The sequence below is a fragment of the Barbatula barbatula genome (genome assembly GCF_947034865.1).
Source record: "Barbatula barbatula genome assembly, chromosome: 9".
NCBI lineage: Eukaryota > Metazoa > Chordata > Actinopteri > Cypriniformes > Nemacheilidae > Barbatula > Barbatula barbatula.
Window position 1 is genome coordinate 15,854,942 of NC_136772.1, and position 26,475 is coordinate 15,881,416.

Genomic DNA, 26,475 nt, shown 5'->3' on the forward strand with positions numbered 1-26,475 from the left:
GTCTGTTGTTTGGGATCCTGTCATGGAATATTAGCAGCAGCAGGGGCCATCGGTTGCGTGAGCGCGGGATCAGGCAGCTGTGTGCGGGCGGTCAGGGAAAGAAGATGAGGCATCTGGGCCGGAGATCTCTGGGGAAGTGGGGTACATCTGTACATCACTGATATCACATGGTGCCTCATGAGCAAGGTGTGCAGCTTCCACCATTGCAGTCTATGTAAGCAGCATCATATCACTTATGCAGCTAAAATTAGATTTTTTGGACTTGCACAAAGGTTAATAGATCTTCACTATTGTGTCTGACACTTGTTATCTGTGCCAACAGAAACCTGGCGGTCGGTTTTATTTAAATCTAGGCCATCATCATTGTGTATTTCTTGGGAATCAAACTTTACATTTGGTGCCGCTTGCTGTGTAATGTACTGTTCTCATCACAGAAATTGTTTTTGTTTATTTGAAAACAACATGAATAATACTAAAAGGAGTTAAAACTATGGAGCAATTTTGATCTAATAAATTAATCACACATAAAACACGATGTGCAATTGCGTAGCCAGTGTGTTTCTACGTATGCATATTGTGGGTGTTTTGTATGTGGGTGTGCATGAATCAGTGTGTGTGTGTCTGTCTTTTGTGTTTTCACTTTTTTTGTTATTACTTGTATAACCTTATATGTTTTGCTTATATTCAATATGTATTTTGGATATAAAAAAATTTGACTCGACTTGACATCATTATGTAAATATGTATATATTCTATATACATTTACAAAAAACAATTCACATGTGTAAAAAACATTCTCATAGAATAAATTTCACAAACGCTTGATAAAATTCACAGACGTACAACTGTGCACAAATATTTTGAAAGTTTAAATTGTAAAATGAAAAGTTTATCATTGCATATAAATGTGAAAATTGTCACTCATGTGCGAATCGCCTTGAAATTGTGTTTGTATTTTGAGACTCTTTTGGCAGCGCTGTCCCTCGAACTTGAATTGTCATCCAGTTTAGCCAATCAGATTCAACCTTACCATTCAACGGAGAGTACAGGACTCGGCTCTGCGCAACTTTTGTGCAGTTTGACTCACTTCCTGTGTTGCCAATTTAGTGATTTTTCAGCCCCTTTAGCCAGATATTTTTCAAAAAGCGGCTAGCTACAAATTTAGCGACTATCTGAATATACCTTAGCCTCAAATCTGTGTGGGGTTTTCTCTCCCAAGGTGCAGGACTTTCTACTATCTACTCTGTTCAGTGAGCTGATCATGGTTTCCAAGAGCTGATCATGTATTGTCCCTGTTTGCCCTTGTTCAATTAAAACATACACTGTATGTACATACAAACATGAACACATCTCATTAATAAACAGGCACAGTTTGTTACCTAGACGGGTTTAAGCAGTGCAGTGCACTCATTGTGTAGTTTTAAGTGGTCATGTCACTGTTTATAAGTAAATAAAAATAGATTCATTGTGTGGCTGTATTATGTTTCAATACAGCATCACAGCTCAGAGAGTAGAGGAGCGAAGCTGTAGAAACGAGCCCCTTTAGCACTAACACTAGTGCTCCTTGAGTTCTGTGCTATCTGTGGTTATGATTGGTTGAATGGTAAGTTTGAATCTGATTGGCTAAATTTGTACATATACTTTCAAAATATTTGTGCACATTTCAAATGTATGACTTTCTTTCTTTTGCAGAACACAAAAGATATTTTGAAGAATGTTGTAACCAAACAACGACTGTACCTATTCACTACTATTGTATAGACACAAAACCAATGCAAGCCAATGAATACTGCGCTGTTCGGTTATCAGCATTCTTCTAAATATATCATAAGTCATACAGGTTTGAAATGACAAGAGGGCAAGTAAAAGAAGACTGTTTATTTTTGGGCGAATGCCTTAAAGGGAACGCAAGTAGTTGAGTTGACTTAAGGTAGTTTTGGAAGCTTTCTGACTCCATAGATAGCAATGCAACCAAACTTCAAAGCGCTGAAAGTGCATAAAGACATTGTAATATAGTCCACGCGACTCCGGTGGTTCAATATCAATTCATATAATGTGATGGTGATACTATTTGTGCACAAACAGTTACTGTTATTAGGAACACAAAACCCATCAGATCAAGTCATCATGCACTGTATGTGAGTTCAGGTTAGGTGAAAGTGTTATGCCCATATGGAGTTATTGCACGCAGCTGATGTCTGTGAAATGTCTAAAGCGCTAAACTCTGCACATAAAAGTGTTGGCCCCTTTTGACTGCGGTGGTTCCAGTCCGTGGTTCATTTCAAAATGTCAGCTCTGTTTTCACTGCCACAATCACAGCAACTGATACAGGCATCTCCACCGTTCCAAGGGGAAATAAAAGGTGAACGCTCTCAAAATCTCCTTTTAATATGACCTTTACTGACCTCAGAAATGGGTTAAGATGGGAGTGCAGGAGATGAACTGTTCGAGATGGTTTAGGGACTGAAACTCGATTTCAAACTGTGAGAGGCCGTAAGAATTGTAAATGGATTTATATGTGAAAAGCTTGCAGCAAGAGAAGACTGTATGCATAGGAATATTGGCAATGAAATAAAACCACAATAACAGATGTACTGACATGCAGTAGTTCAAATAATGGTTTTATTAAATGTGTGTTTGTTTTGTGCTACTTTGACAATATTATTCTGTTTCCTAAGTCTTAGTACCAAGTTCATTTCAGATTATTTCTTTTTTTTGTCACGATCCCAGTCCGTGTTTCCCCTGTGTTTGTGAACTTTTCTGTTACTTCCTGGTCTGTGTCATGTTTTGTAGTCCTTTGTAGTTTTAAGTGTTAATTAGTTCCTCCAGATGTGTCTTGTTATCTTGTTAGTTTCTATGTTTTTGAACCCTAGTGTTTTCTTTGTCTGGTGTGAGTTGTTGTATGTTTAGTATTGTTCCCAGTGTTTGGCTCCGTCTCCGTGTTTGGCTTAGTGTTTGAATTATTACATTTTCTTGTTTCTTTGTTCTTTTATTATTTGGTACTTTGTCTTTTTATTAAATATATATTAACTGCACATGAATCTGCTGCCTTGGCGACGACACATCCAGGTTGAAAGGTTTACAGTTATACATTAACCCTTTCAAACTGGACGTGTTGTCGCCAACACATTTGACACAAGTGGTCGGTATTTACCATAACTCTGCAACCATTTGTGCTATCGAAAAAAAAGTAGACAATATGGTATGTTACGGTAATGTCTTGTGTTCTGTCAGCCAATCACTGCTGTTTTCGTGGAGAGCGGCAGGGGGTGAACATGAACACTTCGTTACGGAGCTGCTGTTTTCATGGGTACAGCCATACAGGTTTGAAAATATAAAAGGGTGAGAAAATTATTACAGAATTTTCATTCTTGGGTGAACTATCACTTTAATTTAATTTAAGTCTTGTGACAAAACGTTTCACGAAATTCAGCAAAAAGTGTTCAGATGAGCTTCCATTTTTAATTGCAGTTAAGATTTGTGTAGATCGACTACTTGATTTGCTTTGAACATATGCAGCATTTTAAACTGTTTCCATTTGATTCAAGTGACATCAGAGCAATTAATGAAAATGTGCCTTTTCATCGGTACATGTGGAAAAATTGGCACTGGATGCAGAAGACACGTTCGTTCCACTTCACGCTGGGCACAATGACAATGAATTTATTCACATGACACACACAGTCTGACTGAGTGAAAAGGTGCAGTATGTAGCAAGTAATTATTCATCTGCTGTTTAAATCCAATAAGGATCTTGACTGGCAGAACATCAACTGTCCAAAAAATGTGTTCAAATATAAAATCATACGGTATATGCAGTATTATTCAATATCAATTTCTCACTGGCCCTTTTTCAAATACATACAACATGAGTTGCGAGTGTCTGTTAACTAGTAGTCTGTCGTCATGAAGAGAGTAATCTAGCAAACCACCCAATAAATACAAATTCTTCTTTGGTTAATGCTTAAATATTAATATGGCGTGGGGAAAGATGAAGAATGAATCTAGTTTATAGTTCCCTTTTCTGTGCATGCAGCCAAAGTGATCAAAGGCTGGTGTGTTTCTTCATTTTTTGCAAGCACTTTGATATAGTGTCTCCGGCTGCTTTAAGCCTGAACTGAAGGGCAGTGTGGCAAACCCACGCCCAGAGAGCAGAACCATAGGCCACATCCAAAAGGTCAGTGAGTTTTAGAGTCTATTCATTGAATTACATGCAGCAATGGGCGGATACTTTTTATGTCACTGCTGTCAAGAGTTTTAATAGCATTTCTCAACAAAGATTTCTGTTTGCTAGGGAGCTGGTGTTACTCCAAGAGGTACAGAGGAGGCTTTGAATTCTCCAACTCCCTTGATAGCGCTATGGGGCAACCACACAACAGTTTTCTCTCTCTTAATCTGATCTCATTTTGCTTTATGGATTTTTTTCTTATCCCCCGATGCGACTGCCGCTGCTTGTGTGAGCTAAGGCCATATCATGATTAGGTTTTTACATTTAAATCTGGCTTGTGTAATGGGTTATTTTATGACCATCCTCTCCATCTCAATTTAAAAAAAATCGAATTATATTTCAGGTCTGGCCTGAAACAATATTTTATCATAGACCAACGCACTTAACATTTTGCTAAGGCCACATTGCATAATGAAGCTTGTTGTGTTCAGAATTCAAGTGTCAATCAGGCCGGCACACTGATTAAAAAGCCATTGATGCTGAAATGAATCTCTATCATGTTGCGATTCATAAGAAATTGTTTTGAACTTTTATAACATCTGCATTACCAGGATTGCTTGGAGAAAGAGAGATTTTTCACAACTTAGGACACACAGGTTGGTCATTAGACAGTCCCTCAAGGATTTTGTGTTCAGCCGCTCTCCGCATTATTTGCACCACCTTGCAATTTTCCCACAATAAAACGCAAGCTCAAAGGAACAGAAAACAATATCATCCAATAAAGGTCCATGAATCCAAGGCAAATGAAATTGATCAACACACGGTTCACGGGTTAACATTCCTGCTTTGAAGGTGAGTGTCACTACATTCTAATCTCTCTGGAGGGCACACGTGATTACTCTGCTGAGAGCACAGCGAAGGCATTACTGTCTCATATGTGCTGCTACTTCATTGCGAGTTGGATTATTTACCTTTAAAAATAAAGGTATAACCCCATGATAACCCCAGCATTAAAATTCAGATCATTTCTGTGAAAAGGTTTTCGTTAACATGATACATATGTGAACATACTTTCAATATTCTTTCGAATGTTCTTTCAATGTGTTTTTTCTTATGCGTTGAATGCAAGAGCACAAATGTTTATTGCCTCATTAGTATTTGCATGCTTACTGCATTTGGAACTATGGTACACTCAAATATTCACATGTAATTGTACTCCTACTGGCACTGACACTAATTACATTTTTACATATCGACTATTCGTTGACTTCCATTGCGAACTGCTAATAGAATGATAATCTCACAAAAAACAGGTGCAAATTCAGTCATTTTATTCAATGTTATCATAACTCACATGAGATCATGATGGGACTGACTAAAGCTTTGTTTGCAGTTTAATGTCATGTGCGGTACACTGATGAATCAAGTAGAGCAAGCCTCTTGTCATTGGGTTCGAAAATAATAGTGTTTTATGACCTTCTATGTATAGTACAGTAGAGCTTTGATTCTGTACCTGTGTCACTGCTGTAATAATAATCTTTTATGATTTAAAATGAAAGCAAAAGCCCCCGAGAGGTCTTTTATTCCATAGATTTTACCTACCACGGATAATGGGTATTGTTAAGCAGGCACGGCGTAACAAAACAATAATCAAAGATGCTGACGTTAAATACAATATAATTATGATATCCACAATAGATAAGTGTTCTGCCAAATAAACCTGTTCATTATTGTGGGCTGTTCAGCTGTAGGCTTATGTAGGCATAACATAAAGAGAAAGCAAATAATTAATCATTTCTAGGGATAGTTCACCCAAAAATATAATTCATCATAAAATTCCAAATGTGTATGAATAAAAAACAACTACACTGTTATCACAGTTACATGACAATACACTTGTTATATTACCACTCTAAAGCAAAGCAATTTGTTTCTACGTTTACACATAAAATCATATCAGTAGTCTAATAAAAGCAATTTCGTTCTACATTAAGCCAGAATGTTAAGATCATATGATCATAAGTACTACTCTATCTTAGTACAGCATATTATTTAAATTTTTGTTCAATGTATTTTTAAAAATACTCCTTTGTAACATTATTCTTAGCTTGTGTGGGCGGGTAAGTGTGATTTAGTTGTTCCTCTCAGCTAGTTTCCACGCTAACTGATAATGACTTCTGGTCTCCATCCTTGAACGTCCCGATCCATCTCTCTCAATCCCTCTCCTCTCTCACTCTTCTCAACTGGAACCACATTCTCTCCATCTGCATTCAGTTCTCCAATTAGGGGTCCCTTTCTATCAGACCCACAGGAGCAAGTCATGAAGAGATATATACACAAGCCACACCCAAACACAGACTCTCAAACACACACTATGCAAAAAAGACCCCCCAAAAATACAGGCAAGCAACAGATATCGCAAAGCATAAAAAGGTGGGGAGAAAAGAATCCATTACGAGCTTCAAACAGCATGGAGCACATTCACACAAGAGAAAAGATTGAATTTTGGAGGACTGAGCACTAAAAAGATACTAATGCCTTTGTAACTAACCTACTCCGCTCCGCTGCGAGTCAGCGGGGACCACATTACAAGCGCCGTCATTCTAAAAGGGATAGCAATCAAAAGAAGTCTGAATGTGGGGTTGCCATAGCAGAGAGAGGGAGTGTATTTCTGTCTTGTGATGTGGCAGAGATGATCAGAGTGAATATGCTCCAGCTCCAGCATATTTAATATGGTCGTAGTCGCACACCCTGTCTCTAAAGACACACTACAAAGATCCAGCAATGCATGGGTGTAAGAGAATCTGAGGTGGAGACAGAGCGAGAGAGAGATAAAGAGATAGGCTGATTGAAAGGGAGAGGGGAGAGTGGCTGTTGTTGGTCCAGATAGCGGCAAAACAACAGAGATAATTGGATAAAAGCGAGTTTTGGTAGGGTTACTGTATCTAATCTGTCCAGGACTGCTAGCGTGTGACGGAGGCGTGATATGTTCCCTGAAGCCCTTTCTGTGAGATAGAGGCACTTTAATTCACTGTACTGTGAACTATCTACAGCTTGCTCGACAAGAACGTGCGACATTTGAAGAGAGAGCGAGAATCAGACAGAAAAGAAATGAGTGAATAGGCCAGCGCTCTCCTAATTGGTACATGCTCTTTTTGCTGCAATGGTACTGATGCGATTGCATCATATATTCCTGATAGTTTCCAAAACATGTTCAGGATCCTGACAACATCAGAATGTTTTATATATTTTGAAAGAAATTTTGTTTTAATATTATTATTTGCAATTAATTTCATGTCAAAATCTCTGAACACTCTTTGTGTCTCATTCACAGTTAGGACGCATCTGAAATAGGATGATGAAGCACCGTGACCAGGCCACACGCTGAGGGTGTCTCCTGCCTTCTGGAGCAGTACCGTACCGCCTAGCGTGGTAAAGCGTATAGAAATCTGTCATCCCTCTGTTGAGCTGACAGAAGGTCACATTTCACCATTTTCAGTTTTCATTAGTCAAGTAATAAGAACTGAATAAGCAAATTAACAGATGCACTGGATCCTCTAGATTCCGCAAAAGCGTCTCAACCTCTATTCCATTCGTAAGACATGACACAAATGTGCCAAAAAGGCAACGGCCGTGCAGAAGAACAATGGACCAAAGGTCAAGCAAGGTGATTTTTAATGGAAAGCCAGTGTGAACTGAGACAATATGCCAATCTGTTTCTAGTTGTGACAAAATGAATTGCCATCACAAAAGAAATCAATACTCATTGTTACCTCTTTCCTTTTACACAGTAATTTGTCTTTTGAACGGAACCCTGTCACATTTCCTAGCTGTCTGCAAATTATTCACACTTATTCTGCAGCTCTCAAATTCCCAAGGTGCCGGCACAGGCTCCTTCAACTTCAACCAGTCCTGTTTAATCAGTAAATTGTGTCTGTTCATTCTATAGTACCAGACAGAAGGAAGGTGCTAGTACTGTGACCAGGAAAATCTATCAACTGGAGGTGAATTGCTTTTCCCCCTCACGTATGAGGAAGTATATAATACACATTATTTAGATACAGGACAGTGGATGTGGAATGAAAGGAGTGAATTGATAGGTTGCAGACACGAAGCTGGATCTTGGAAAAGCCATTTCTCTTCCACATCAGACCTTCTGCTGACAGTGGCTGAACAACTGCTGCAGATATTGCACTCTGCAATTTTATTTCAGTCGGTGTCGGATTGAGGGGTCGCCAACAAACAATGAAACAGGAATTTCTGCTGAAGTATAAATACTTGACTCAGTATAATCGCGGAAGATGGTGGCGCCCAAATATTTAAAGGTGTACACTCTGTCTTTTCTTCTCTATTAATAAATATGACATCTGCTGAATAAATGTGCCGGATGATGAAAAGCTGTTTTTTTTTTAATGCAGGGGTGGTCTCATGGGGCCGACATAAGATCGCAGGATGAGATAAAAAGTACTCAATTTATCTCTGTAACCCTCCAGCGGAACACCTTTACTCTGGGAATAATTTAATCGTGCCTGGCTGCAAATAGCAAATGTTTTCAGAGGGAACTGTGAGCGTAAAACATTTTTGCTGTTGCTTCCAGGCCACTAGGTGTCATTATCTGAGACCACTAGTTGATATTTCAAAATACTTTAATCGTAGTTAAGATTCCTTGATCATAACATTATATGGCCTTGTAAATATCAAATAACAATGGACAGTGCATGGACAGTGTTTCTGTGTGGTTTTCTGTTCTCTAGTGCATTAATGTAGTAAACATTGGCCTGTATTACTAATGTACAGTGACCATACAGAGCATAATTTACTGTAATAATCTTCCTGAAATATATGATAGGTCAATATTAAAAACCTATTGAGTTTGCTTTCATTTAGAAGTGTAGAGAGAGAGAGCTGGATGATCCCAAATGTGCACTTCTCACATAAACACACATCTTTCAGACCTTGGGTGGCACTGTAATGAGGCTATTTACGTTATATCATAGTTCAAAATAACCACAATATGCTCTTTTGGCCATACTGTGAAGGCCTAATTGGTTTTGTCTCCAGTTTGTCGATTACAAACTCAACCAGTGGTGGTTGACTATTTTTAGCGAACTTCAGAGCGTCAGACGGTTGTTATTGAGTAGCTCTCTTAATCAGTCATCAGCTAAGTGTCTTTCCCTCTTAAACGAGCACACAAATGTCACCAATTTCTGCTGAGAAAAATAACTGCAGTTGTAAATGTCACAAGGCCTAAAATCAACAGTAATAAGCGCTTTGATCAATAATAGATCACGCTGTCAGGTACAAACACCTCCTGCATTAATTAGCTGTGCACGGCGTGGTGGAGGCTGGATTCGCACACTGCACCCCTGGAGTCCGCAGAACAGTGGAAACGTATCCGATAGGCCGGATCCAATAAAACCTAAGGCTATGACATCAGAGAGCAGAAGGACAGCAAGTTGCCACTGCTGAGGTGTATATCTGTCTGGGTCAGCTGAGTGACAGTGACGTCTCCAAACTGTTGCTCAGCCAGCACAGGGAGCGATCATAAAATAGCAGGAGCAAGACTAACAGAAATGACATTTGGTGGCAAAAAGCAAACAAACATATGTCTTATCAAAGGTGATGTCAATTATATGATATGTGATCAAGCATTCAATAGCTTAACCCTAAAGCACCACCCCTGAGCATGGATGTATAATACACTGTATATGAATAAAAATAAATGTTACGTTTTATCATTTTTCTATTTAGTTGACAATTTTGCAGGTTCACACTTTGCGGTGAAAAGGGTACTTTCATACTTGATTTAAATATGAACATATTTATAGTGGCCTTTACATACAGTATAGAGATTAACATCTAAATTTGACAGATGTATTTTCTCTAAAGCAGCTTACACCGCTTTTGCGCTGCATATTTATCAGTATGTGAATTCCTTGGGAATGAAACCCATGAGTTTAGCAGTCAAGCTACAAAAATAACTCCGATAACAGATAATGAAAAATATAAAAATAATTACAATTTATTACTGGGATACATTAAAATATAAAAAAAATATTATGTAGGTTCAAATTATTTTATTCGCTAACTGAATATTAACTAATTGTGAAAAGAAAAAAAAAAAATTATCAAAGGAACCGAAATTGAGAATCTGTCAGTTGAAGAAAACTAAAATGTTCACCTTTATGAGAATGCACCGTGTGCACTGTGACTTAAGATGAAGCACTTCATTTCATTTGAAACTTTAATTTCCAACAGTGTGGAACCAGGTGTATAGTGCGAGATTCAGCTGCACACAGTTCCATAACATCACAACCTGTCCAACCGGCCCCTTTATTACACACGCTATGTTTTTATATGTGTGAGTTTTAAGTCACTTCGTAGCCTCAATGCCTCTGTTTATTACTGCTTCTCTTCAAAGATGAATTGCATTAGCGATGAGCACACTCAGCCCAATACAATAACCAAGCACTACCTGGCCCCGTGCCAGCTGCTGGCTGATCTCAAAGCAGCACTAACATTAGCTCCACATCACATATGTCAGAGGCAGCGTGTGATTGGCTCTCCGAGCCTCTGATTGGGGCAATCGAGAGCAGCAAATCAAATCAGCTTTTACAGGGGACGGCTGTAAGTGCTGGAGAAACACTGACCGCACATTAATTATTAAACACAGAGATATCGGGCTTATAAATGTACACTGCAGATACACCTCTTGAGGGCCGGGGAGATGCTATCTGAACCTCCCAAATAGGGCCCTTAAGTGCCCCTGAACCTGAGATAAATTTGGCAAATCGAAGAGCTTGTATGGATCACACAGCAAGATACTGAATGATTGCACATCTCCATTAAATTGTACCACCTTGAGTTTTGGTTATTTTTGAGGGGAACAATCAAGGCTGGATAGAGTGTGAACCCGGCACCACTTTACACTTGACAGCTGTAATCATTGTTTTATTAAAGGCCAAAAACAGGGAGCAGCGATTTCTGCCAAACACAGCAATATTTACAAAAGCATCATACAGTATGAGTACAATGAAGCTTAATAAAATCCCTGTTGTTCTGAATTCCTCTGGACTGTCATAAAAGAAAATAAAAAAGTAAATAATTGCTTACTTAGCAATATATTTAAACCAACATTTTGTTTTCTTTTTTCTCCATCAAGACCTTTTATTCTTGAAAGGTCCAATTGTTGACTGAAACAACGGAAAGAATCACGCCTCAGGCAGAAATGCAGAATCCCAATCCATGTTCATTTTGTCATGCATTTCAAACCAAAGTTTAATTAGTCTTTCAGCTTTTAAGACGCTCTGGCTAATGAATTTCATTAAAGAAGAAAGTGACCCGATATGTGGGCAGTACTCTGACAGAAGAGAGGATGGATGTGGGTGGGTGGAGAGGGAGCTGCGTGGGGAGTCCAACAAAGATAGCGCCGCAAGCAAAGACTTTATAAAACACACAAAGCTAAAACACTCTCTACTCATTATGTAGACAATGACATCCGTCATACTGCTGGGAATGCGAATTCTCCAAGAACCCGGCAAGAGCAGCAAACAGTTCTCTTTTAATGAAGCGGGTGTGATAGTGTGGAATTTTGTGAGAACCTGCGAGAAATGGGGGGTTGCAGAAGTACAGGGCATCCATTGAATGGTAAATAAGTGTTGCTTGGCGGAAACAAAGTAAAAAGGGCTATTACCAACCTTTAATAGAAGAATTCCTCTATGATCTTCGTTTTTCAGGATGTTTTTTTTCTACGAGTGGACACTTCTGCACACTAAAATGTTTGCACACTAAAATAATGACTCCTGCATCTACCCAATATTTAGAAAATTGTGACCCTGTCTGTGAAAATATAAACTTGATATTTTTAATAATGAAGTAATATTGTCCTGAACAATGTTTAGGAAGCCAACCTCTATTCTTCTATTATTCGTATTTTACAAAACGTATGATCATTCATTTTAAAAGAATAATGAATATATCAGTATTTAAAATAATTAATTTCAGATAAATACAGATTTGAGTGCTGTATCCTAAAATGTATCACAATATATCATATATATACACCAATGAATAATTATTGCTATGAATAGTTTCATGCTCCTAATCTCAAAATTGGATTTTGAGACTTTAGTTTAGATTTCACAGACAGGGTCACAATTCTTTGTAAAAAGGCCCCAAAATCTTGTAATTGTTGGCAGCAGTGAATGGTCAAACAATTTATCAATACTAGCATGGAGAAAACTATAGATGTACCTTAACACACGTTTGCTTCAGCACTTTTCTGGATGATCATATACACTACAATATGCCACTTTGGGCAACCCGAGTCTCAGCTCAGGGTAATTTCTGGAGTGTACCTTTCGCTCTCCTACAGAAGTTTAATGTCATCCTCTCTAAAATAAAATAAAAAGTAGGATAGTAAACATTATATAGCCATTTGAATCCTATAGCAACCATTGATTCATGTTTCTACTGCTGTTTTATCTTTTTTTATTATTAAGGGAAAATCATGCAGTACCAGTTGGGTGAACGAAACCTGTCCCTTTAATTCTGATCTCTAGGTTCCCTTGTTTGAACTCTCAGCTTATGCTGTGAGAACATAAGCCAACACCTGGCATCTGCCCAGGCCCCGAACCCAACCCTTCCCCTGGGCCCTAGTAACCCCCTGAGTACTTAACCATCATGTAATCTTAGCTCACTATCCTACAAGCACAGCAGAGCCCTGGAACAGAGTTTGACTTCCCAACAACACAGATAAACACTGCAGCCGTGTGCAAATAAACTGAACCAATGTATTAAATGTATCCCAATATGTTAAAGCAATCTCAAGGCGGTCTGCTTATTTCCACACAGCACTGCACAGTGAGGCAGCCTGTGAAATCATGCCCGGTATATTGTGCGTATCTGGAAGCCAATAATACATTTGGAATCAGCTTTAAATATGTATAAAGATCAAACAGGCCATATGGAAACATGGTAAAAAATGCTGGAAAACTACAAAGCAGATAATGCAGAATAAAGAGAATAAGTGAAATGACATTTACATCCTGAAATGGAGGATGAATCACGTAGAAATCGACACAAATGCACCAGAAGAACACTTACGCGCGCACACACAAACGCAGAACCTGCTCCATAAAGCTGTCTCTTTGAGCTGTGCTGCTTTAATTTACACAGCCAGCACAAACTCTATCTCTCTCCAAGCTGACCATGCACATTCCCAGGATCCTTCCACTGCCATTACGGCTGCTGTTGTTTCAAGCAGAGATTAAATGAGAGGCCGGAGGAAGATAAATTCTTAGGATCTGCTGGGCCTGCCAGACAAAAAAATCAATGCTTTTTTCTATGGGAGAATTCTAATGAAGGTACAGAAGCCTTACAAATCACCGGGAGGTTTAGGGTGTTTGAAGCTATGTGTGTTCTTCAGAACCCTTTGTGTAAAGCTAAAGGGAGAACTAATTGAGGGCGTTTGCTAAAATAAATAAGCCTTTCATGCTTATACTGTATGTCAGGTGGACACTTTTAAGACATCTGTTTGTCAGTCAGATGCGGTATTAGCATTAAGTGAATAGCATTTGTTGACACGAGACGCAGAATTAATGGTCAGAGCTGAAATATGCGAGGGTTCGCTGCTGTCATCGCTCTCCGCTGGCACGGGAGGCATCTCGCTCACAAATGCACCTCTTCAATCTTATTTCTTTTCAGATACATCAATCTTCTGATTTAAAGCCCCATTCTGACATCAGAATAGGCAGTGTTCTTGATATTGACTATTGTTCCAGCGCTGTCAGCATTGTGTAAAATAAAAATACTCTGAGAGAAAAGGATAGAGTGAGATTGGTGATGTCTGAGGAGAGAGATTTGAGGGGTCATTTAGAGGTTGCTTTGGGAACTGTCCTTCATGGCAGGAGGGATTAAGGGACAGCGCACACACGCTGGTCAGAGGTGAGCGGGGAACCCTCAGAGACTACGAGAGATCATGCATAGAGATCATGCAGTGCTGGCTCTTAAGTGTCCCAAATCAGAGAGACCTTTAAACTATGCCTGATGCAATGTGTGTCTCTGTGCTTTTAAATATGCACATCATGAAACCTTTTTTTGGATCTGTCTCTCACAAAGTCACTGTGATATAACTATAATTGACCAGTATTGTAGAATAACTAACTAACATAAGCAACACCGGGTTAAGATCTGAATTACTTCACTCAAACCACCATTTGACCGTCAGCCTTGTGAGTAAACAATGAGTTGACCATAAAAGTAAATATCTGTCAGACGCTAACATTCTCCCTAACATCTTTGTGTTTTATTTTTGAACACCAGGGTGTGTAAATGATGAGAGTTTCTTGGACGAATTATCTCTTTACATTTATTTCTCAATAGTATGTCAGCTACTGACATCTAGGCTGTCTTCTAAAAAGAATAACAGTTCCAGACACAAACCCTTTTTTCAATGAATAGTAATGTAGCACCACAAAGCGATACACTACATTTATATTTTGGTTTGCGTACATCCCAGCAACTTTGACTAAATACTGATAATGCCTTTTTTACAATGCTCTCTCACTGCTTTGAGAAGTTTTACTTATTTTAATAAATGAGTCTGTATTTTTTTAGTACCTTTGAGTTTGTCATTTTGTTGTAATATAGCTGCAATTTCCAGGAGTCAGAATACACAGGTTAAGTCCATTAGAATAATTATAATCAACTTTTAAAGCCAACAGGTCTCTTTTGCACATGAGCAAAATGGGTCATTTTTGTACCAGAAAAGATAATTCCACAAAAAGGAAATGACATGAGGGTGAATAAACTTTTCCTTTAACTATGTAAAGTTGAGTGTAGCTTATTCCCTAACTAACACTGCTATATTTAAGCTTTTAACCTTAAATCCCAAGGCATCTGAGTTTGTCTAAACCGTGTCAGATCAATTGTTTGTTAAACTTATATCTTTATGTACATACTACGAGACAAACAGTTGTGCACTTGAGGCTCAGGGGCAGGATAGCATGAAGGTGCTGTAACCATCTGCACATGCAATGTGTGAGGTGAAACAAACAACCCAGTCTCAAGGCCGTTCATGGCATAGGCACGTAATTTGGAATCTATTGATTCGAAATTCATGGACACAAATGTCGCTTTTTTTCGTGTCACTCAGCAAACCTTTCACCACACAGACCGCGTGTGTAGATTTATATACTGTATTTATAACCTGGTATCAAAATCACAGCCGCAAAGAATCGTGAGTTTCACGAGGTGGCAAAGCAATGATAAACGGCTACCCTAACCCCGCCCCTAATCCTAACATCACAGGGCAAAATCAAATCATAACAAAAGATACGAATGAGATCGCATTTTAAAATGCATTAGATTGAAAGTCGCAATGGGTGACACAAAAAAGGTTGTGCTGACTGATATGAAAAAATTGGAAATTCCTTAAGACTGTGTTGGAAACACAACAGACTATGAACACAGGACAGGCCACAACAACAATTGAAGCCCAAGGTCATAAAGTCCAGCGTTTTTTTCCACCAAGCCATCACTTTGTGATGTGCTTTGGTATTTACTACAGCTTTGAAACAGGGATTTAAATGTCAATAATCGCCATGGCTACCACATGAAGGGCTGCTGGGTTTCTCTTTTGTGAAGTTTAGATTATATCCATCTGTAGATGTAAGTAGGAGATGGTCAGCAATAAAGCCCAGAAAAACATATTTGTTATTTTAAGATACTGTATGTGTAAGTAAGGCTTCGTTCATTATTCAATGAAAACATTAAAAAATTCTCAATGTGCAAAAAGAATATTAGGAAAAACATTGATACATATCGAAAAAAAAATTAACAAGCTTCTTACCATCCATATTCTAATTGACTGTCCTCTATTCAGGCATCAAAATACAGAGGTTTTTATTAGACTATTTGAAGAACTATTGGCAACTTTAAAAGCCAATGAAGACCTGATGTTTGCTAAACATCAAAGAAAGAAATATTAATTCTACACACTTTCTTCTTGTCTGTGTCACGCTACTCATATATGCAGAAATTACATGAAGAGCCCAAGGTGAACAGTCTAATTCACTTGCATGCAAGGCAGTGGCTGGCGGGCTTGAGGGCATTGCAGCCAGGCTCGAGAGCGCTGCGGACTGCGGGCACAAGAAAGTTGTGGCCGCTGAAGACAATGGGGCTAGCGTGAGTTGCAGCGGCTGGCGTTATTACTGGGCTGAGTGGGGAGCTCGGGGAAACCCTGGAAGGTATGGGTGGCCAGGTATGCAGAGGGTACCAGCACGGGGTGAGCTGGAGTGGCCTAGCTTGTTTCAGACTGGGCTGGACGAGGATGGTTCTTCTCTTCTTCAACTTCTTCAACCGTTCAAATAAAGGACCAGATTAATCAAATCGACCAAAATGAACTCACATACAGGTAACTCATCACAAACTGTATTCACGTCCAGTCCCAATGGAAACACAGCACAAAGGGAAGCTCAAGAAACTCCCCCACATACCTCTTCAATGGCCAGCCACCCTACCGTAATTCCCAAAGGCGATCCTCAGCCCCCTTTATTGTGTTTGGTACGGCCTTCTGTCGCTGAAATAACATATCAACTGTAATCCAAAAACTTTGAAATACAGTACAAGCATCGAACATAAGTATAATATTACTGTGACCGAACAGTGAATGAAACTACGGGACAGGCTTAAATAAGGAAGATAGACGAGACTAATAGAACCAATACAGCTGAAACAAACCTAATAAGTAAGGTGTCCATGACAACTAAGGAGTTGTCGGAAACTGAACGAAGGAACCAATGAAAATCAAACCAAGTACAGTTCAAACAAACAGGAATGTGACAGTCTGCTCTGTTTCTCGAAATTTCATCTGAATTATTTGAATGCATTATTATGTTGTTTATTATACTATGTGTCATAGATATTAAATTTTACTGGCCCGTAAAAATAAAAACCTAATTTGGTCAGCCGTTTTATCTCTCTATCAGTGTCGAGGGTTGATGTGACGGAGTCGTCGTGAGCAGATGTAAGCACACAGGAGAAGTTGGTGAATATGCCATAAATGCTTAAAAACAGCAGAAATGTTACATCTATAAAACTAGAAAATTACAAAATATTATTTATATGGTTTTAGCTAACTTTAGCAAATTATATATAGTCATATTAACAGCTGAAAATTTAATAACTCAAACTCCGAACCACTTCCTATTGACCCGGAAGTCATAGCGTCATATAAACCTGGCAAAAATTCCTTTACACAAACAAACAGTAAGACACAAAGATCGTATGTCAAAGCTATGTTAATTTTAAATTAACTAAAAAGATACATAATTAACGAAGACATGTGTTGCGTGGTTATTGTAACTGGTTATGATTGTGAAGTAAATTACATGGTTTTGAACAGCTAGATATGTATTGATAATAGTAGCTATAGCATATAAATCACCGTAGTATTAGATGTTAAAGTGTCCAAACGAAAGCTACGGGATTACTGTGGAGTTTTGATAAAAGACTAGGTTAACCGCTAATTTAAGGAATAGGAGAACACATTTACACGCTAGACAAACAAATACAGGCAACACTTGCACTCAGTCTTTGTGAACTGGAATAGGTAGCGCATCGCTGCCGTGACGGTAGCTATGCGTCCCGTCAGAATCAGACAGTACCTTCCTTTCTAAAGCTGCTGTTCTTGACCAGAATAAATAAAGCAGGACAGACTTTTTACAAGTCTGACTAAATGTTTCATAAACCCAGACGTCTATTCAAGCACATAGATCCAATGAAAATGATCTTCCTCTTGGGCCTCGTAAATGTAAATGCATTACTAGTATTTTAATTATAGTGCATAATTGCACTTAGTGTATTTATTTATAGAAATTAAGATAATAATACATACATTTAACAGTAGCTAAAGACTTAAAGATAAGGAAATCCAAAGAAAAATAATCCCTTTTTTTTCCCAAGCATGTCTACAGTGTCAAATACATCTTCATCGAAGCCAAAGAGTAATCTAATATTCTATTAGTGGTTAGATTATTAATACATTTTCTAACATTCTTAGTGATACCAACACTGTCTGAAGCCCACAGTATTCTTAGTAACACTTGGGAAATGCCATAGTATGTGCTCGCTTTGAAGTATCCAAGTCTGAAATGTCAGGTAGTATGAGCCGTTTTTTCTCTGACGCCTTACCTGTGGTGTTGCTCTCACCTATCTAAACACACAGCAGACGTCTGTCAATTAGCTTATATTTAATCATTAGGAAAAGCTACATCGGCAGGGTTGAGTCTCCAGGCAAATTTAACAAAAACTAAACTTAACTAAACTAAAGAACAGGCTGATGTGCACACCCCCTCACACACACACAACAGAAAAAACAAGGCACAAACACAAGTACACACAGTCAGGTTAACATACAGTACAAACTAATGCTAAATGGTAATTATAGCCTGTGAAATATAGTGTGGATATTGTTGTGTATTAAGTGTCAATGGTAATTACATGTTTTGTTAGATCTAGCCGTTTACAATTGTTTTGTACATTTCAACACCAATCAATCCTAAATCCTAACATCTGGCCCTTACTACATCTCCTAGATCAAAACTGATTGTGTAGATTAAGAGGTGGCTTGCAGGAGACAGGCGTCACCACCCCATTCTAACTCTGTTTTGCCCCAAGATGAAGGTGACAACACTTCGATAATTAAAAGCTGCAAATAGAGACTTCAAGTCCACCTCTTTGGGGTATACACACTACAAACATAACACCATGTGACAGAAGAACCACTCTTAGAAATACCTGGATTCTTTCCCGAAGAGGAGTTGAATCCAGTCATGTTTTATTAGGTCAAAAGCAGAGTGTACATATGCAAAATGCTGGCAAATCAGTTTTTGCTTTGTGGCATTTTTTTCTAAAAATCTTTCTTTTCTTGTACGATTTATGATGTCTGAATTCATTCATCAGATTGGTCATACTGCATAAAGCCTGACAACATTTAACATAAAATTAAAGGTCTGAGCCTATTTAGTACATGCATACATTTATATTCTAAATAGAAACCATATTGAAATCAGTATTCACTGGAGAAAAAGTGTGACAACTAGCCTTGGTTACTTAAAAAAAGAAAGTGAAAAAAGAGTGGAAAAAGGCAGAGTGATATACAACAGCAGACAACGGAGAATGAAAGCCAGAAGAGGAAAGCAGCACAAGTTAATTGACTTCATTCAAAGACACAATGACTATTCAACACTCCTGATAATATCACTGCAGTATCTGAATACTAGAACGCGAACAGCAGAGATGGCGAGAGGTATACATTCAGCGAACACCCACACACTTAACTGAGTGTTCATCACAAATACAGCGGTCACCTGGAGGGGTCCTCACAGTTCCTCTCTGCACCTCTTCCCCTGCATCTCCATCTGTGCTCAATCGCTAATGCCCCTGCTCCCACCGCCAAAGAACACGGCTTCAGTAAACACGAGGGTGGGCTGAAGCGACGTTCGATGTGCTGAGGTCCTGATGCTGCGTTACTCAGTGTTTACAAGCCCGCTTAGCCTACGACACGTTTTTTTTCTAGAAACGGAGGATATGAAATGCCTCACTTGTATCAAGCATCCATTCAAGAGAGACGAGGCAGCTGGGATGCTCTGCATTATTATATCACTCAAAGGAACGGGGAACATTAAAAGGCTCTCAGCACTCATATTGCGGTGAGTGGTTATGAGCAACGACGGGACTCGTTCAATTACAGGCACAACCGCAGGGCTGTCGTTCCGGCTCTTAACCTGTACTTTTCTCTACATACTGATGCACATTTTTACATTGTTTCTGTATCAGAGATCGGTGATGACGGTCTGTCAACTACTCATCTAACAACCGACTTGACGATCAGTTGGTCAATGTGTTTGATTAGTTAATGCATTTTGATATTTTCCTCAAGGGGGTTTTGATGGGTGAAGAAAACTTTAAAGGTTGGACGCCACAGTGTTTCGTGTAGGCTTTTCATGCTTGACATGGTCAACTTGTAATAAAATGAGTTGGACGTATGAGGTAGTATTTCTGTGCTTGATACACTCCCCCAGCGTTTGTATAGGTTTTAGAAAGTCTCGTAACAACTTTTTACAGTTCCTTTTTGGATTCTCCAGGAAACGCACGCACAGAGGAACAGTGGACCTGTTTTTCAGAGTGGTCTATACAGACAGTGAAGTTCATACTGTATAGTGTCTTTGGTTGTAGCTGTTTTAAAATGTCCCGTCATGAGTGTCACATTCAAAAGTCAAGTAAACACAAAATGCAACACTTTTAATTTCTTTGCAATCCGTATTGATATTTTTGAACACAATCATTTGTCTTTGAACTTAACCGTTCAGTGGCCTTCCATAGAAAGAGTTTAACATCATAGTCTTTCAGGGTCAAATCTGTCAAAGGCTACATGGAATATATGGTGTGGCAGGAAAAAAACATCCCTCAGGAGTTAGGAAGGCTGTAAGCAAGCCTCTCTACATTGCCCTTCAGTCGTACCAGGCCGGGGCTCAGGGCCGTGAGGGTATTTTTACTCCACTGCTTACGAGAGCAAAACCCTCTAGACGTGTAGAAAACGCTCTGCAAAGTTCAAGCGATTATATAGAGACAGTTCAGAGCGAGGGATTGTCTCAGAGAGTCAGGCGCTCTTTCCGGATTGAAACAGCAGGTAAATTATAGATCCTGTGATTCGTGGCCAGTCCGACTTAAATATTTATGAGGGCAAAAAGACAACAGCAGGTTGGCAATGTAAGATCATGGCAAACATTTCATAGCCAAACATCAGGTGAGATAGATACAGAAAGGAGAGAGGGTAAAGCTGCCATGCTACTGTGTAATTGTGCTATTATACCTCAGCAGCAAGTCTACAGTGAAACCCTGCTGTGCCTTTGTGCTATCTAAGTACACAGTTTATTCAATGGGGGTATTTTCTGTGAATCAGTGTGAAAATGGCTTCACTGTCAGTTGCAAACATGGGATTAGCACTTTTATGAGGCTGCTGGATCTGCCCTGTGCCTCTTTTTGTGCAGAATGGAGAACAACACAACCAGGGCAAACGATTTGATTTGTCACAGTGAATACCTTCAAAACACACACACACCCGCAGAAACAAATACTGTGACTGCGGGTTTCGGAGAGAACGATTCCTTTGTTATAAAGTTAACAGCACTGTGAAATGAAATTGATGCAGCACTAGAAGCAAAACACCACGTTCAGGGTATTTTAATGAACCTGGCGTATATGATAAACAGAAGGCCATGAATGGAGTAAATTTTAATCAGCTAAGTGAGAGCACGTACGCATGCCAAACATTTAAAGTTAAATGCATCCGTCTCCGTTCAGCGGTGATGACAAGCCTTGGCTTTTCCATGTCTCTAAATAATGCATGCTGCTATATCTGAATTCTCGATTCGACCCCACACCTGGATGGGGCAGCCCGGTGAAACACGCCGAAAAGTTACAGAGGCTAATGGCCTGAGCCACTACATTAATTACCTCGCGCCAGAGCCGGTGCACAGGGCAGCGCGTCGGCTAGACTCGGATTTCTACTATAATTCTCAATTAGAAAATAATTCAGTGTGGTGCATCTGCACATCGTGCCCCCACAATGCAAATTGTCGAGTGAGCTTTCCCAGCAGGAAAAGACAAAGGGTAAGATAAACATAATAACATTTTGCCCTTTTTCTTCCTCTCTCCCCCTGTGTTGCTGCTGCCTCAGCTCGGCACACCAGCATATTGAGGCGACTATGATTAGAGCTCTGTGGAAGTGGCATGGAAATGCCATGAACAGTGGAGTCAAATGGGCATATCACAGGGCACAAAATGCATGTTACCAAAATTGTTCAGAACCCCTCCGCAATCAATGCAAGAGCTGAGCGTCACACCTGCTCTTACTGTTAGAGCACGAATCTGCCAATAGAGGCATTGTATTCATATATATATGAATGCATTCAGTGTAAGGAGTCTTTCACGGAACACAATAGCTTCTGAAAGTGGCATCACTGAGTGGAAATGAATGCTCACATCACAGTTCAGTGGTCAGATGGGCTGACATAGCAGAGACTGGGAGGAAATCGATAAGAGTGATGAAATAATCCCATTGATATGCATATTCATGGAGGCGTATGCAGGGGGGGAAATTCCACTCAGGAGCTGGGGCTCACTTTAAGAGAGTTCACCGACATGGCCCAGCTACACGCAGGTACATGTATGCAGTACGTTTAGAACAGGAAGAATGTCTCATTGCATATATTTACTCTGAAAAAGATTTGTTGATAGCTTTAAAACGAGCATTGTTTGGTGACTTCTAAAAAAACTGGTTTATTGTAGTAAATTTGATCCAGCCTGCAAAAACCCAAACAAAGTAATTTGTTGTTTTCCAAATAAATAGTTTTTTCCAAATTAAACAAAAAAAACCTGAAAATAATACTGACGATATTGAACACAAAACATACAGTATTTATTAATCAAATCAAAATTATTTGTATATTTCTATAAAAATCTATATATTTATTTATATGTTTAAAATACTTTCAATATGAAAATAAATATATATTTATGTATAACTACTTCCGTCTTTACATTTATGACTATTTTTACACTACATTTTCAAAAAATCCACACTGTAATACTTAAATTTGCGTAATTATACATTGTTTTACATTAAAACTTCATTGAATAATAAAGTTATATAAGGAATTGTACACAGTGGTGCAAGCAACCATACTACAAAATTGTGCGTATTTGGCAAACTACATAAAAATTACAAGCAGTGTCACACACAGTTTTGTGTCATTGGCTGCTATATATTTTACATTGATATAAAAGATACACTGCTATGATTCACGATTCATTTAATTTGGCATCCATCTAAACTAGAAAACAGTTACATTTAACAAAGTTTTTGTTATATTTTAGACTAGTTTTTATTTCTCTTAACATGATCAACAGGTGTACTTGTGCACTTGAAGCAAGCCCTCCGGTGCGTGACAAAGTCGAGACATGTGGCGAGCAAGTGCCTCTAATTACAGAGATGTATTTCGCTGAGTGGTTCTCTGCTTTATAAAGCAGAAGTCCACTGTAGCATGAGAGTGACTATAGGAGCTCTCAAGCTCTCTCAGTGGTACTGTTATTAGCCTGCTATTATAACAAGTGTCTCTTCTCTCCTTGCCTCCGTGTCTGAGCCACTTTGAACAAATGTTCTACAGCACAAAGCTTTTCTTCTGGACTAAAATATCCCTGCACCAGGAGAGAGAGCCAGATGGCAGTGCACCAGCGCTGGGATAAGCACAGCTTTCTTACTCTGCCTTCCATACCCGTCCAACTGAGCGTGCATGCTCGTGTATGTGCGTGTACGAGATTTACAGCTGCTCTATGCGGCGGAGAGAGTAATGGGTGAAATTTACTGCGTTCCAGAGCTGTGGCAGTGATGCATGCATGCACACAATGCTCCACTGTAATTCTACATTCAATGGCAGCAGGTTTTCCCACTGAAGCCGGTAATTGCGTTGAGATCGAGCCGCCAACGGGCACCGAAAGCTCATTCGACTTTCGCTCCATAGCGAAGAAACAATCTGTTGTTGCATTCACAATAATGCCACCCAAACGTTCCCTCTGCATTAGCTTTTCAGCTGGAAGCAGGAGGCAGATAAGCAGCATTGGCGCTTGATCCTCAGCCAAAAGCTTCAATATTTCATCTCCAATCATTTTTTATTCTTTTGAGAGGAGGAGAATGCTGTCAAGAAAGCTCTGTTTTCGCAGTTGACAGAGATGACACGAGGCTTGAGAGGAAAGCAGTGAAAGAAACAGAGTATGAAATTTCACTTCTGTGTTTAAAAGCTTTGAAAGATGCTTCCTTTCATTTAACGGCTTTGAAAGATGCTTCCCATCGGTAACTGAGTGCTTTAATTAAATTACGCTGTATGGCTGCATCATTCATCGTATTACTTTGTATCTATAATCCCGCTTAACTTGGCAGCAAATTGAAAACAATCAGACTGCTCTTGAAGTATTTACAAGAAATACACTGTTTCTCTTTTAAAATTCACTTTTGCGGTGCCCTAGATATTGTGGCTTTCTCAGAGTTTATGGGAAAACAGAGGCAGTTTTGTGTTAGCAGAAAGATTATTATTTCGAGGGCAAGGACAGAATTTCCAATGGACTAAATCCCAAACCATGACTGGCTGTGGAGATTAATTTTATCCCTATCCATCTGTTACGAATTTAGTGATGGTCACTGGTTAAAGCCGCATTTAATTTCTTCATCTGCAAATCTTCTCATCTACAGATGTATTCTAAATTAATTTCGTCCTTTGCAACATACTTCATACATATGACAAAATTAGGGATTCGATTATGTTTATGTTTCCATAACATATGATTATTATATAAAAGTAACAATTATTTAACTAATGTTTAATTTGTGTAAAATTGCTAATTATTTGAGTGCTTTATCTAAAGAACTTTTACTATGTTACAATAATACTGAGTATTTAAAATCCAGTAGGTCACAACAAATCTGTGAAGTATTTCTACAGAAAAGTTTCCAAAGACCCTTAAAGATCCAAAACACTCTATTCTACACCCATTATTAAATACGCATTCATAAAAGAAATGTGATATTTACCAAATGTTTGTTGCCATTCTTGATGAGAGGACCTCGGAAAACTCCCTTGATGTTTCGAAAGTGTCCATTGCTGAGGTGCGTGGAGCTTATAACAATATAGTAACACGCCATAGGGGACCCGAAGCTTCCATGCACACAGTCCAACCAAAAGAGAGCAAAACACGTCCAGTCAACAAGCCTTTTGTTTGCTTACTCTGTGTTTCTGTCTGAGATGACTGGCATAAAGCTCACTTTCCCCTCAGTCAGGAACAGACCGAGCATGTTTCTTTATCCACTTCAAACATCAGAGTCTCCTTTCAGTTCAATCTGTTACAGTCACTTTGGGGTTTTCCTCTTGCGTGGTTTTGTTTTCTTCTGGTACCCTCTAGCGATGCGTTATCCCACTACAGCAGTAGCAAAAGTCATATGGTAAGATACATCTGCCAGTTATCTGCTCTCTCTCAGTCTCGCCTCTCTGCGCTGGGCTGAAGTGCGTATGGATTGAGTCTCCCACTCAGCGCGCAAGTCATGTGCGCTAGTGAGAGAGCTCTGCTGGGTCTGGCGAAGGAAAGCATGGTGTTATAGCTCGCTGTGAGTTGCCGGTCCAATGAACGGGGCCAATGGAAAACAAGCCCCTGGTCTGATGTTGAGGACTGGGATGAGAATTGCATCTGTCACACGCTGCTCTTTCAGATCCACTGAGTCAGCCCCTACCCACCAGCCAACCAGGATTCAGCATCTTTAGCTCTCACACACCCCCTCTCTCTCCCTCATTAGTCTCTCTCACTCTCACTCGCTCTAAAGCATGCATTCTTTCTCAGTAAGGAGCTGAGGCAGCAGTCCAGAGCAGGTAAAAGAAAGGCTGAGATGCACGGAGAGATGCTTCAGTACGTGCTACATTGACTCTCATCCATCTTTCATCAGCTTAGTCTGCGTGAGAGCAGCTATAAAAAGATTTATGTGTTCTGCGGACACCGATACATGAAATAAAATATCCTAGGTGCAATTTACATGCAAGGGATTTCCAAATAAGAAAATGAAAAGACATATAAAGCCCCCACTGGAATATTAATTATAATATTATAGAATTGAAAAGCCTAACAACTTTTTTTATCAAGCAGATTACATTATTAATACAAAGCAAGGAAAGATCAAAAGACAATTTTTATCTCATTCTATTTTAATGAATACTACATGCTTCAAAAATGAAAGTCGCTTGTGTATTGGAAATCCAGTGTCAGAGAATTGTGAATGTATTTCGTGCCTATAAGGACTACACTTACTGCAGCAGGAAAAAGAAAGAGAGCGAGACATAAAAGAAACCCAGATACAACCCTACCACTTCTTTTAGATCATGTGGCTGCACGGGACATGTGAGAGAGAGAGAGTGAGAGAGAGAGAGAGAGAGAGAGAGAGAGAGAGAGAGAGAGACTTCCCTTCCCACCCCCCAATTTTAGAAGAGCAATAATGCCTCGTAACTAAGCAACACAGTTTCTGAATCAATTCTAAATTGCACACAGTATAAGAGGCGAGATGTAAGGGGCAAGATGAGCTGGCGCACACATGTAAAAATGTGTAGAAAGGAGTCTTACAATATGGTACGATTAATTGTAAGAGATACAGTAAGTCTGCAAAAAAATATGAAGATATTAAATATGTCATCCGTGCACTATATTAA

The 26,475-nt window shown here is 39.2% G+C and overlaps 1 protein-coding gene across 1 annotated transcript in view; it reads right to left on the reverse strand.

Annotated features, from left to right (window-relative positions):
- Nucleotides 1-24,929, reverse strand: part of znf804a (zinc finger protein 804A) — a gene marked incomplete at both ends in the record, with an annotated part of 50,172 nt that extends 25,243 nt beyond the window's left edge. The window contains one exon of the mRNA XM_079463809.1: nt 24,819-24,929. Within this exon, the coding sequence (XP_079319935.1) occupies nt 24,819-24,929 (111 nt within the window). The remainder of the gene's footprint in view (nt 1-24,818) is intronic.
- Nucleotides 24,930-26,475: the final 1,546 nt, after the last annotated feature.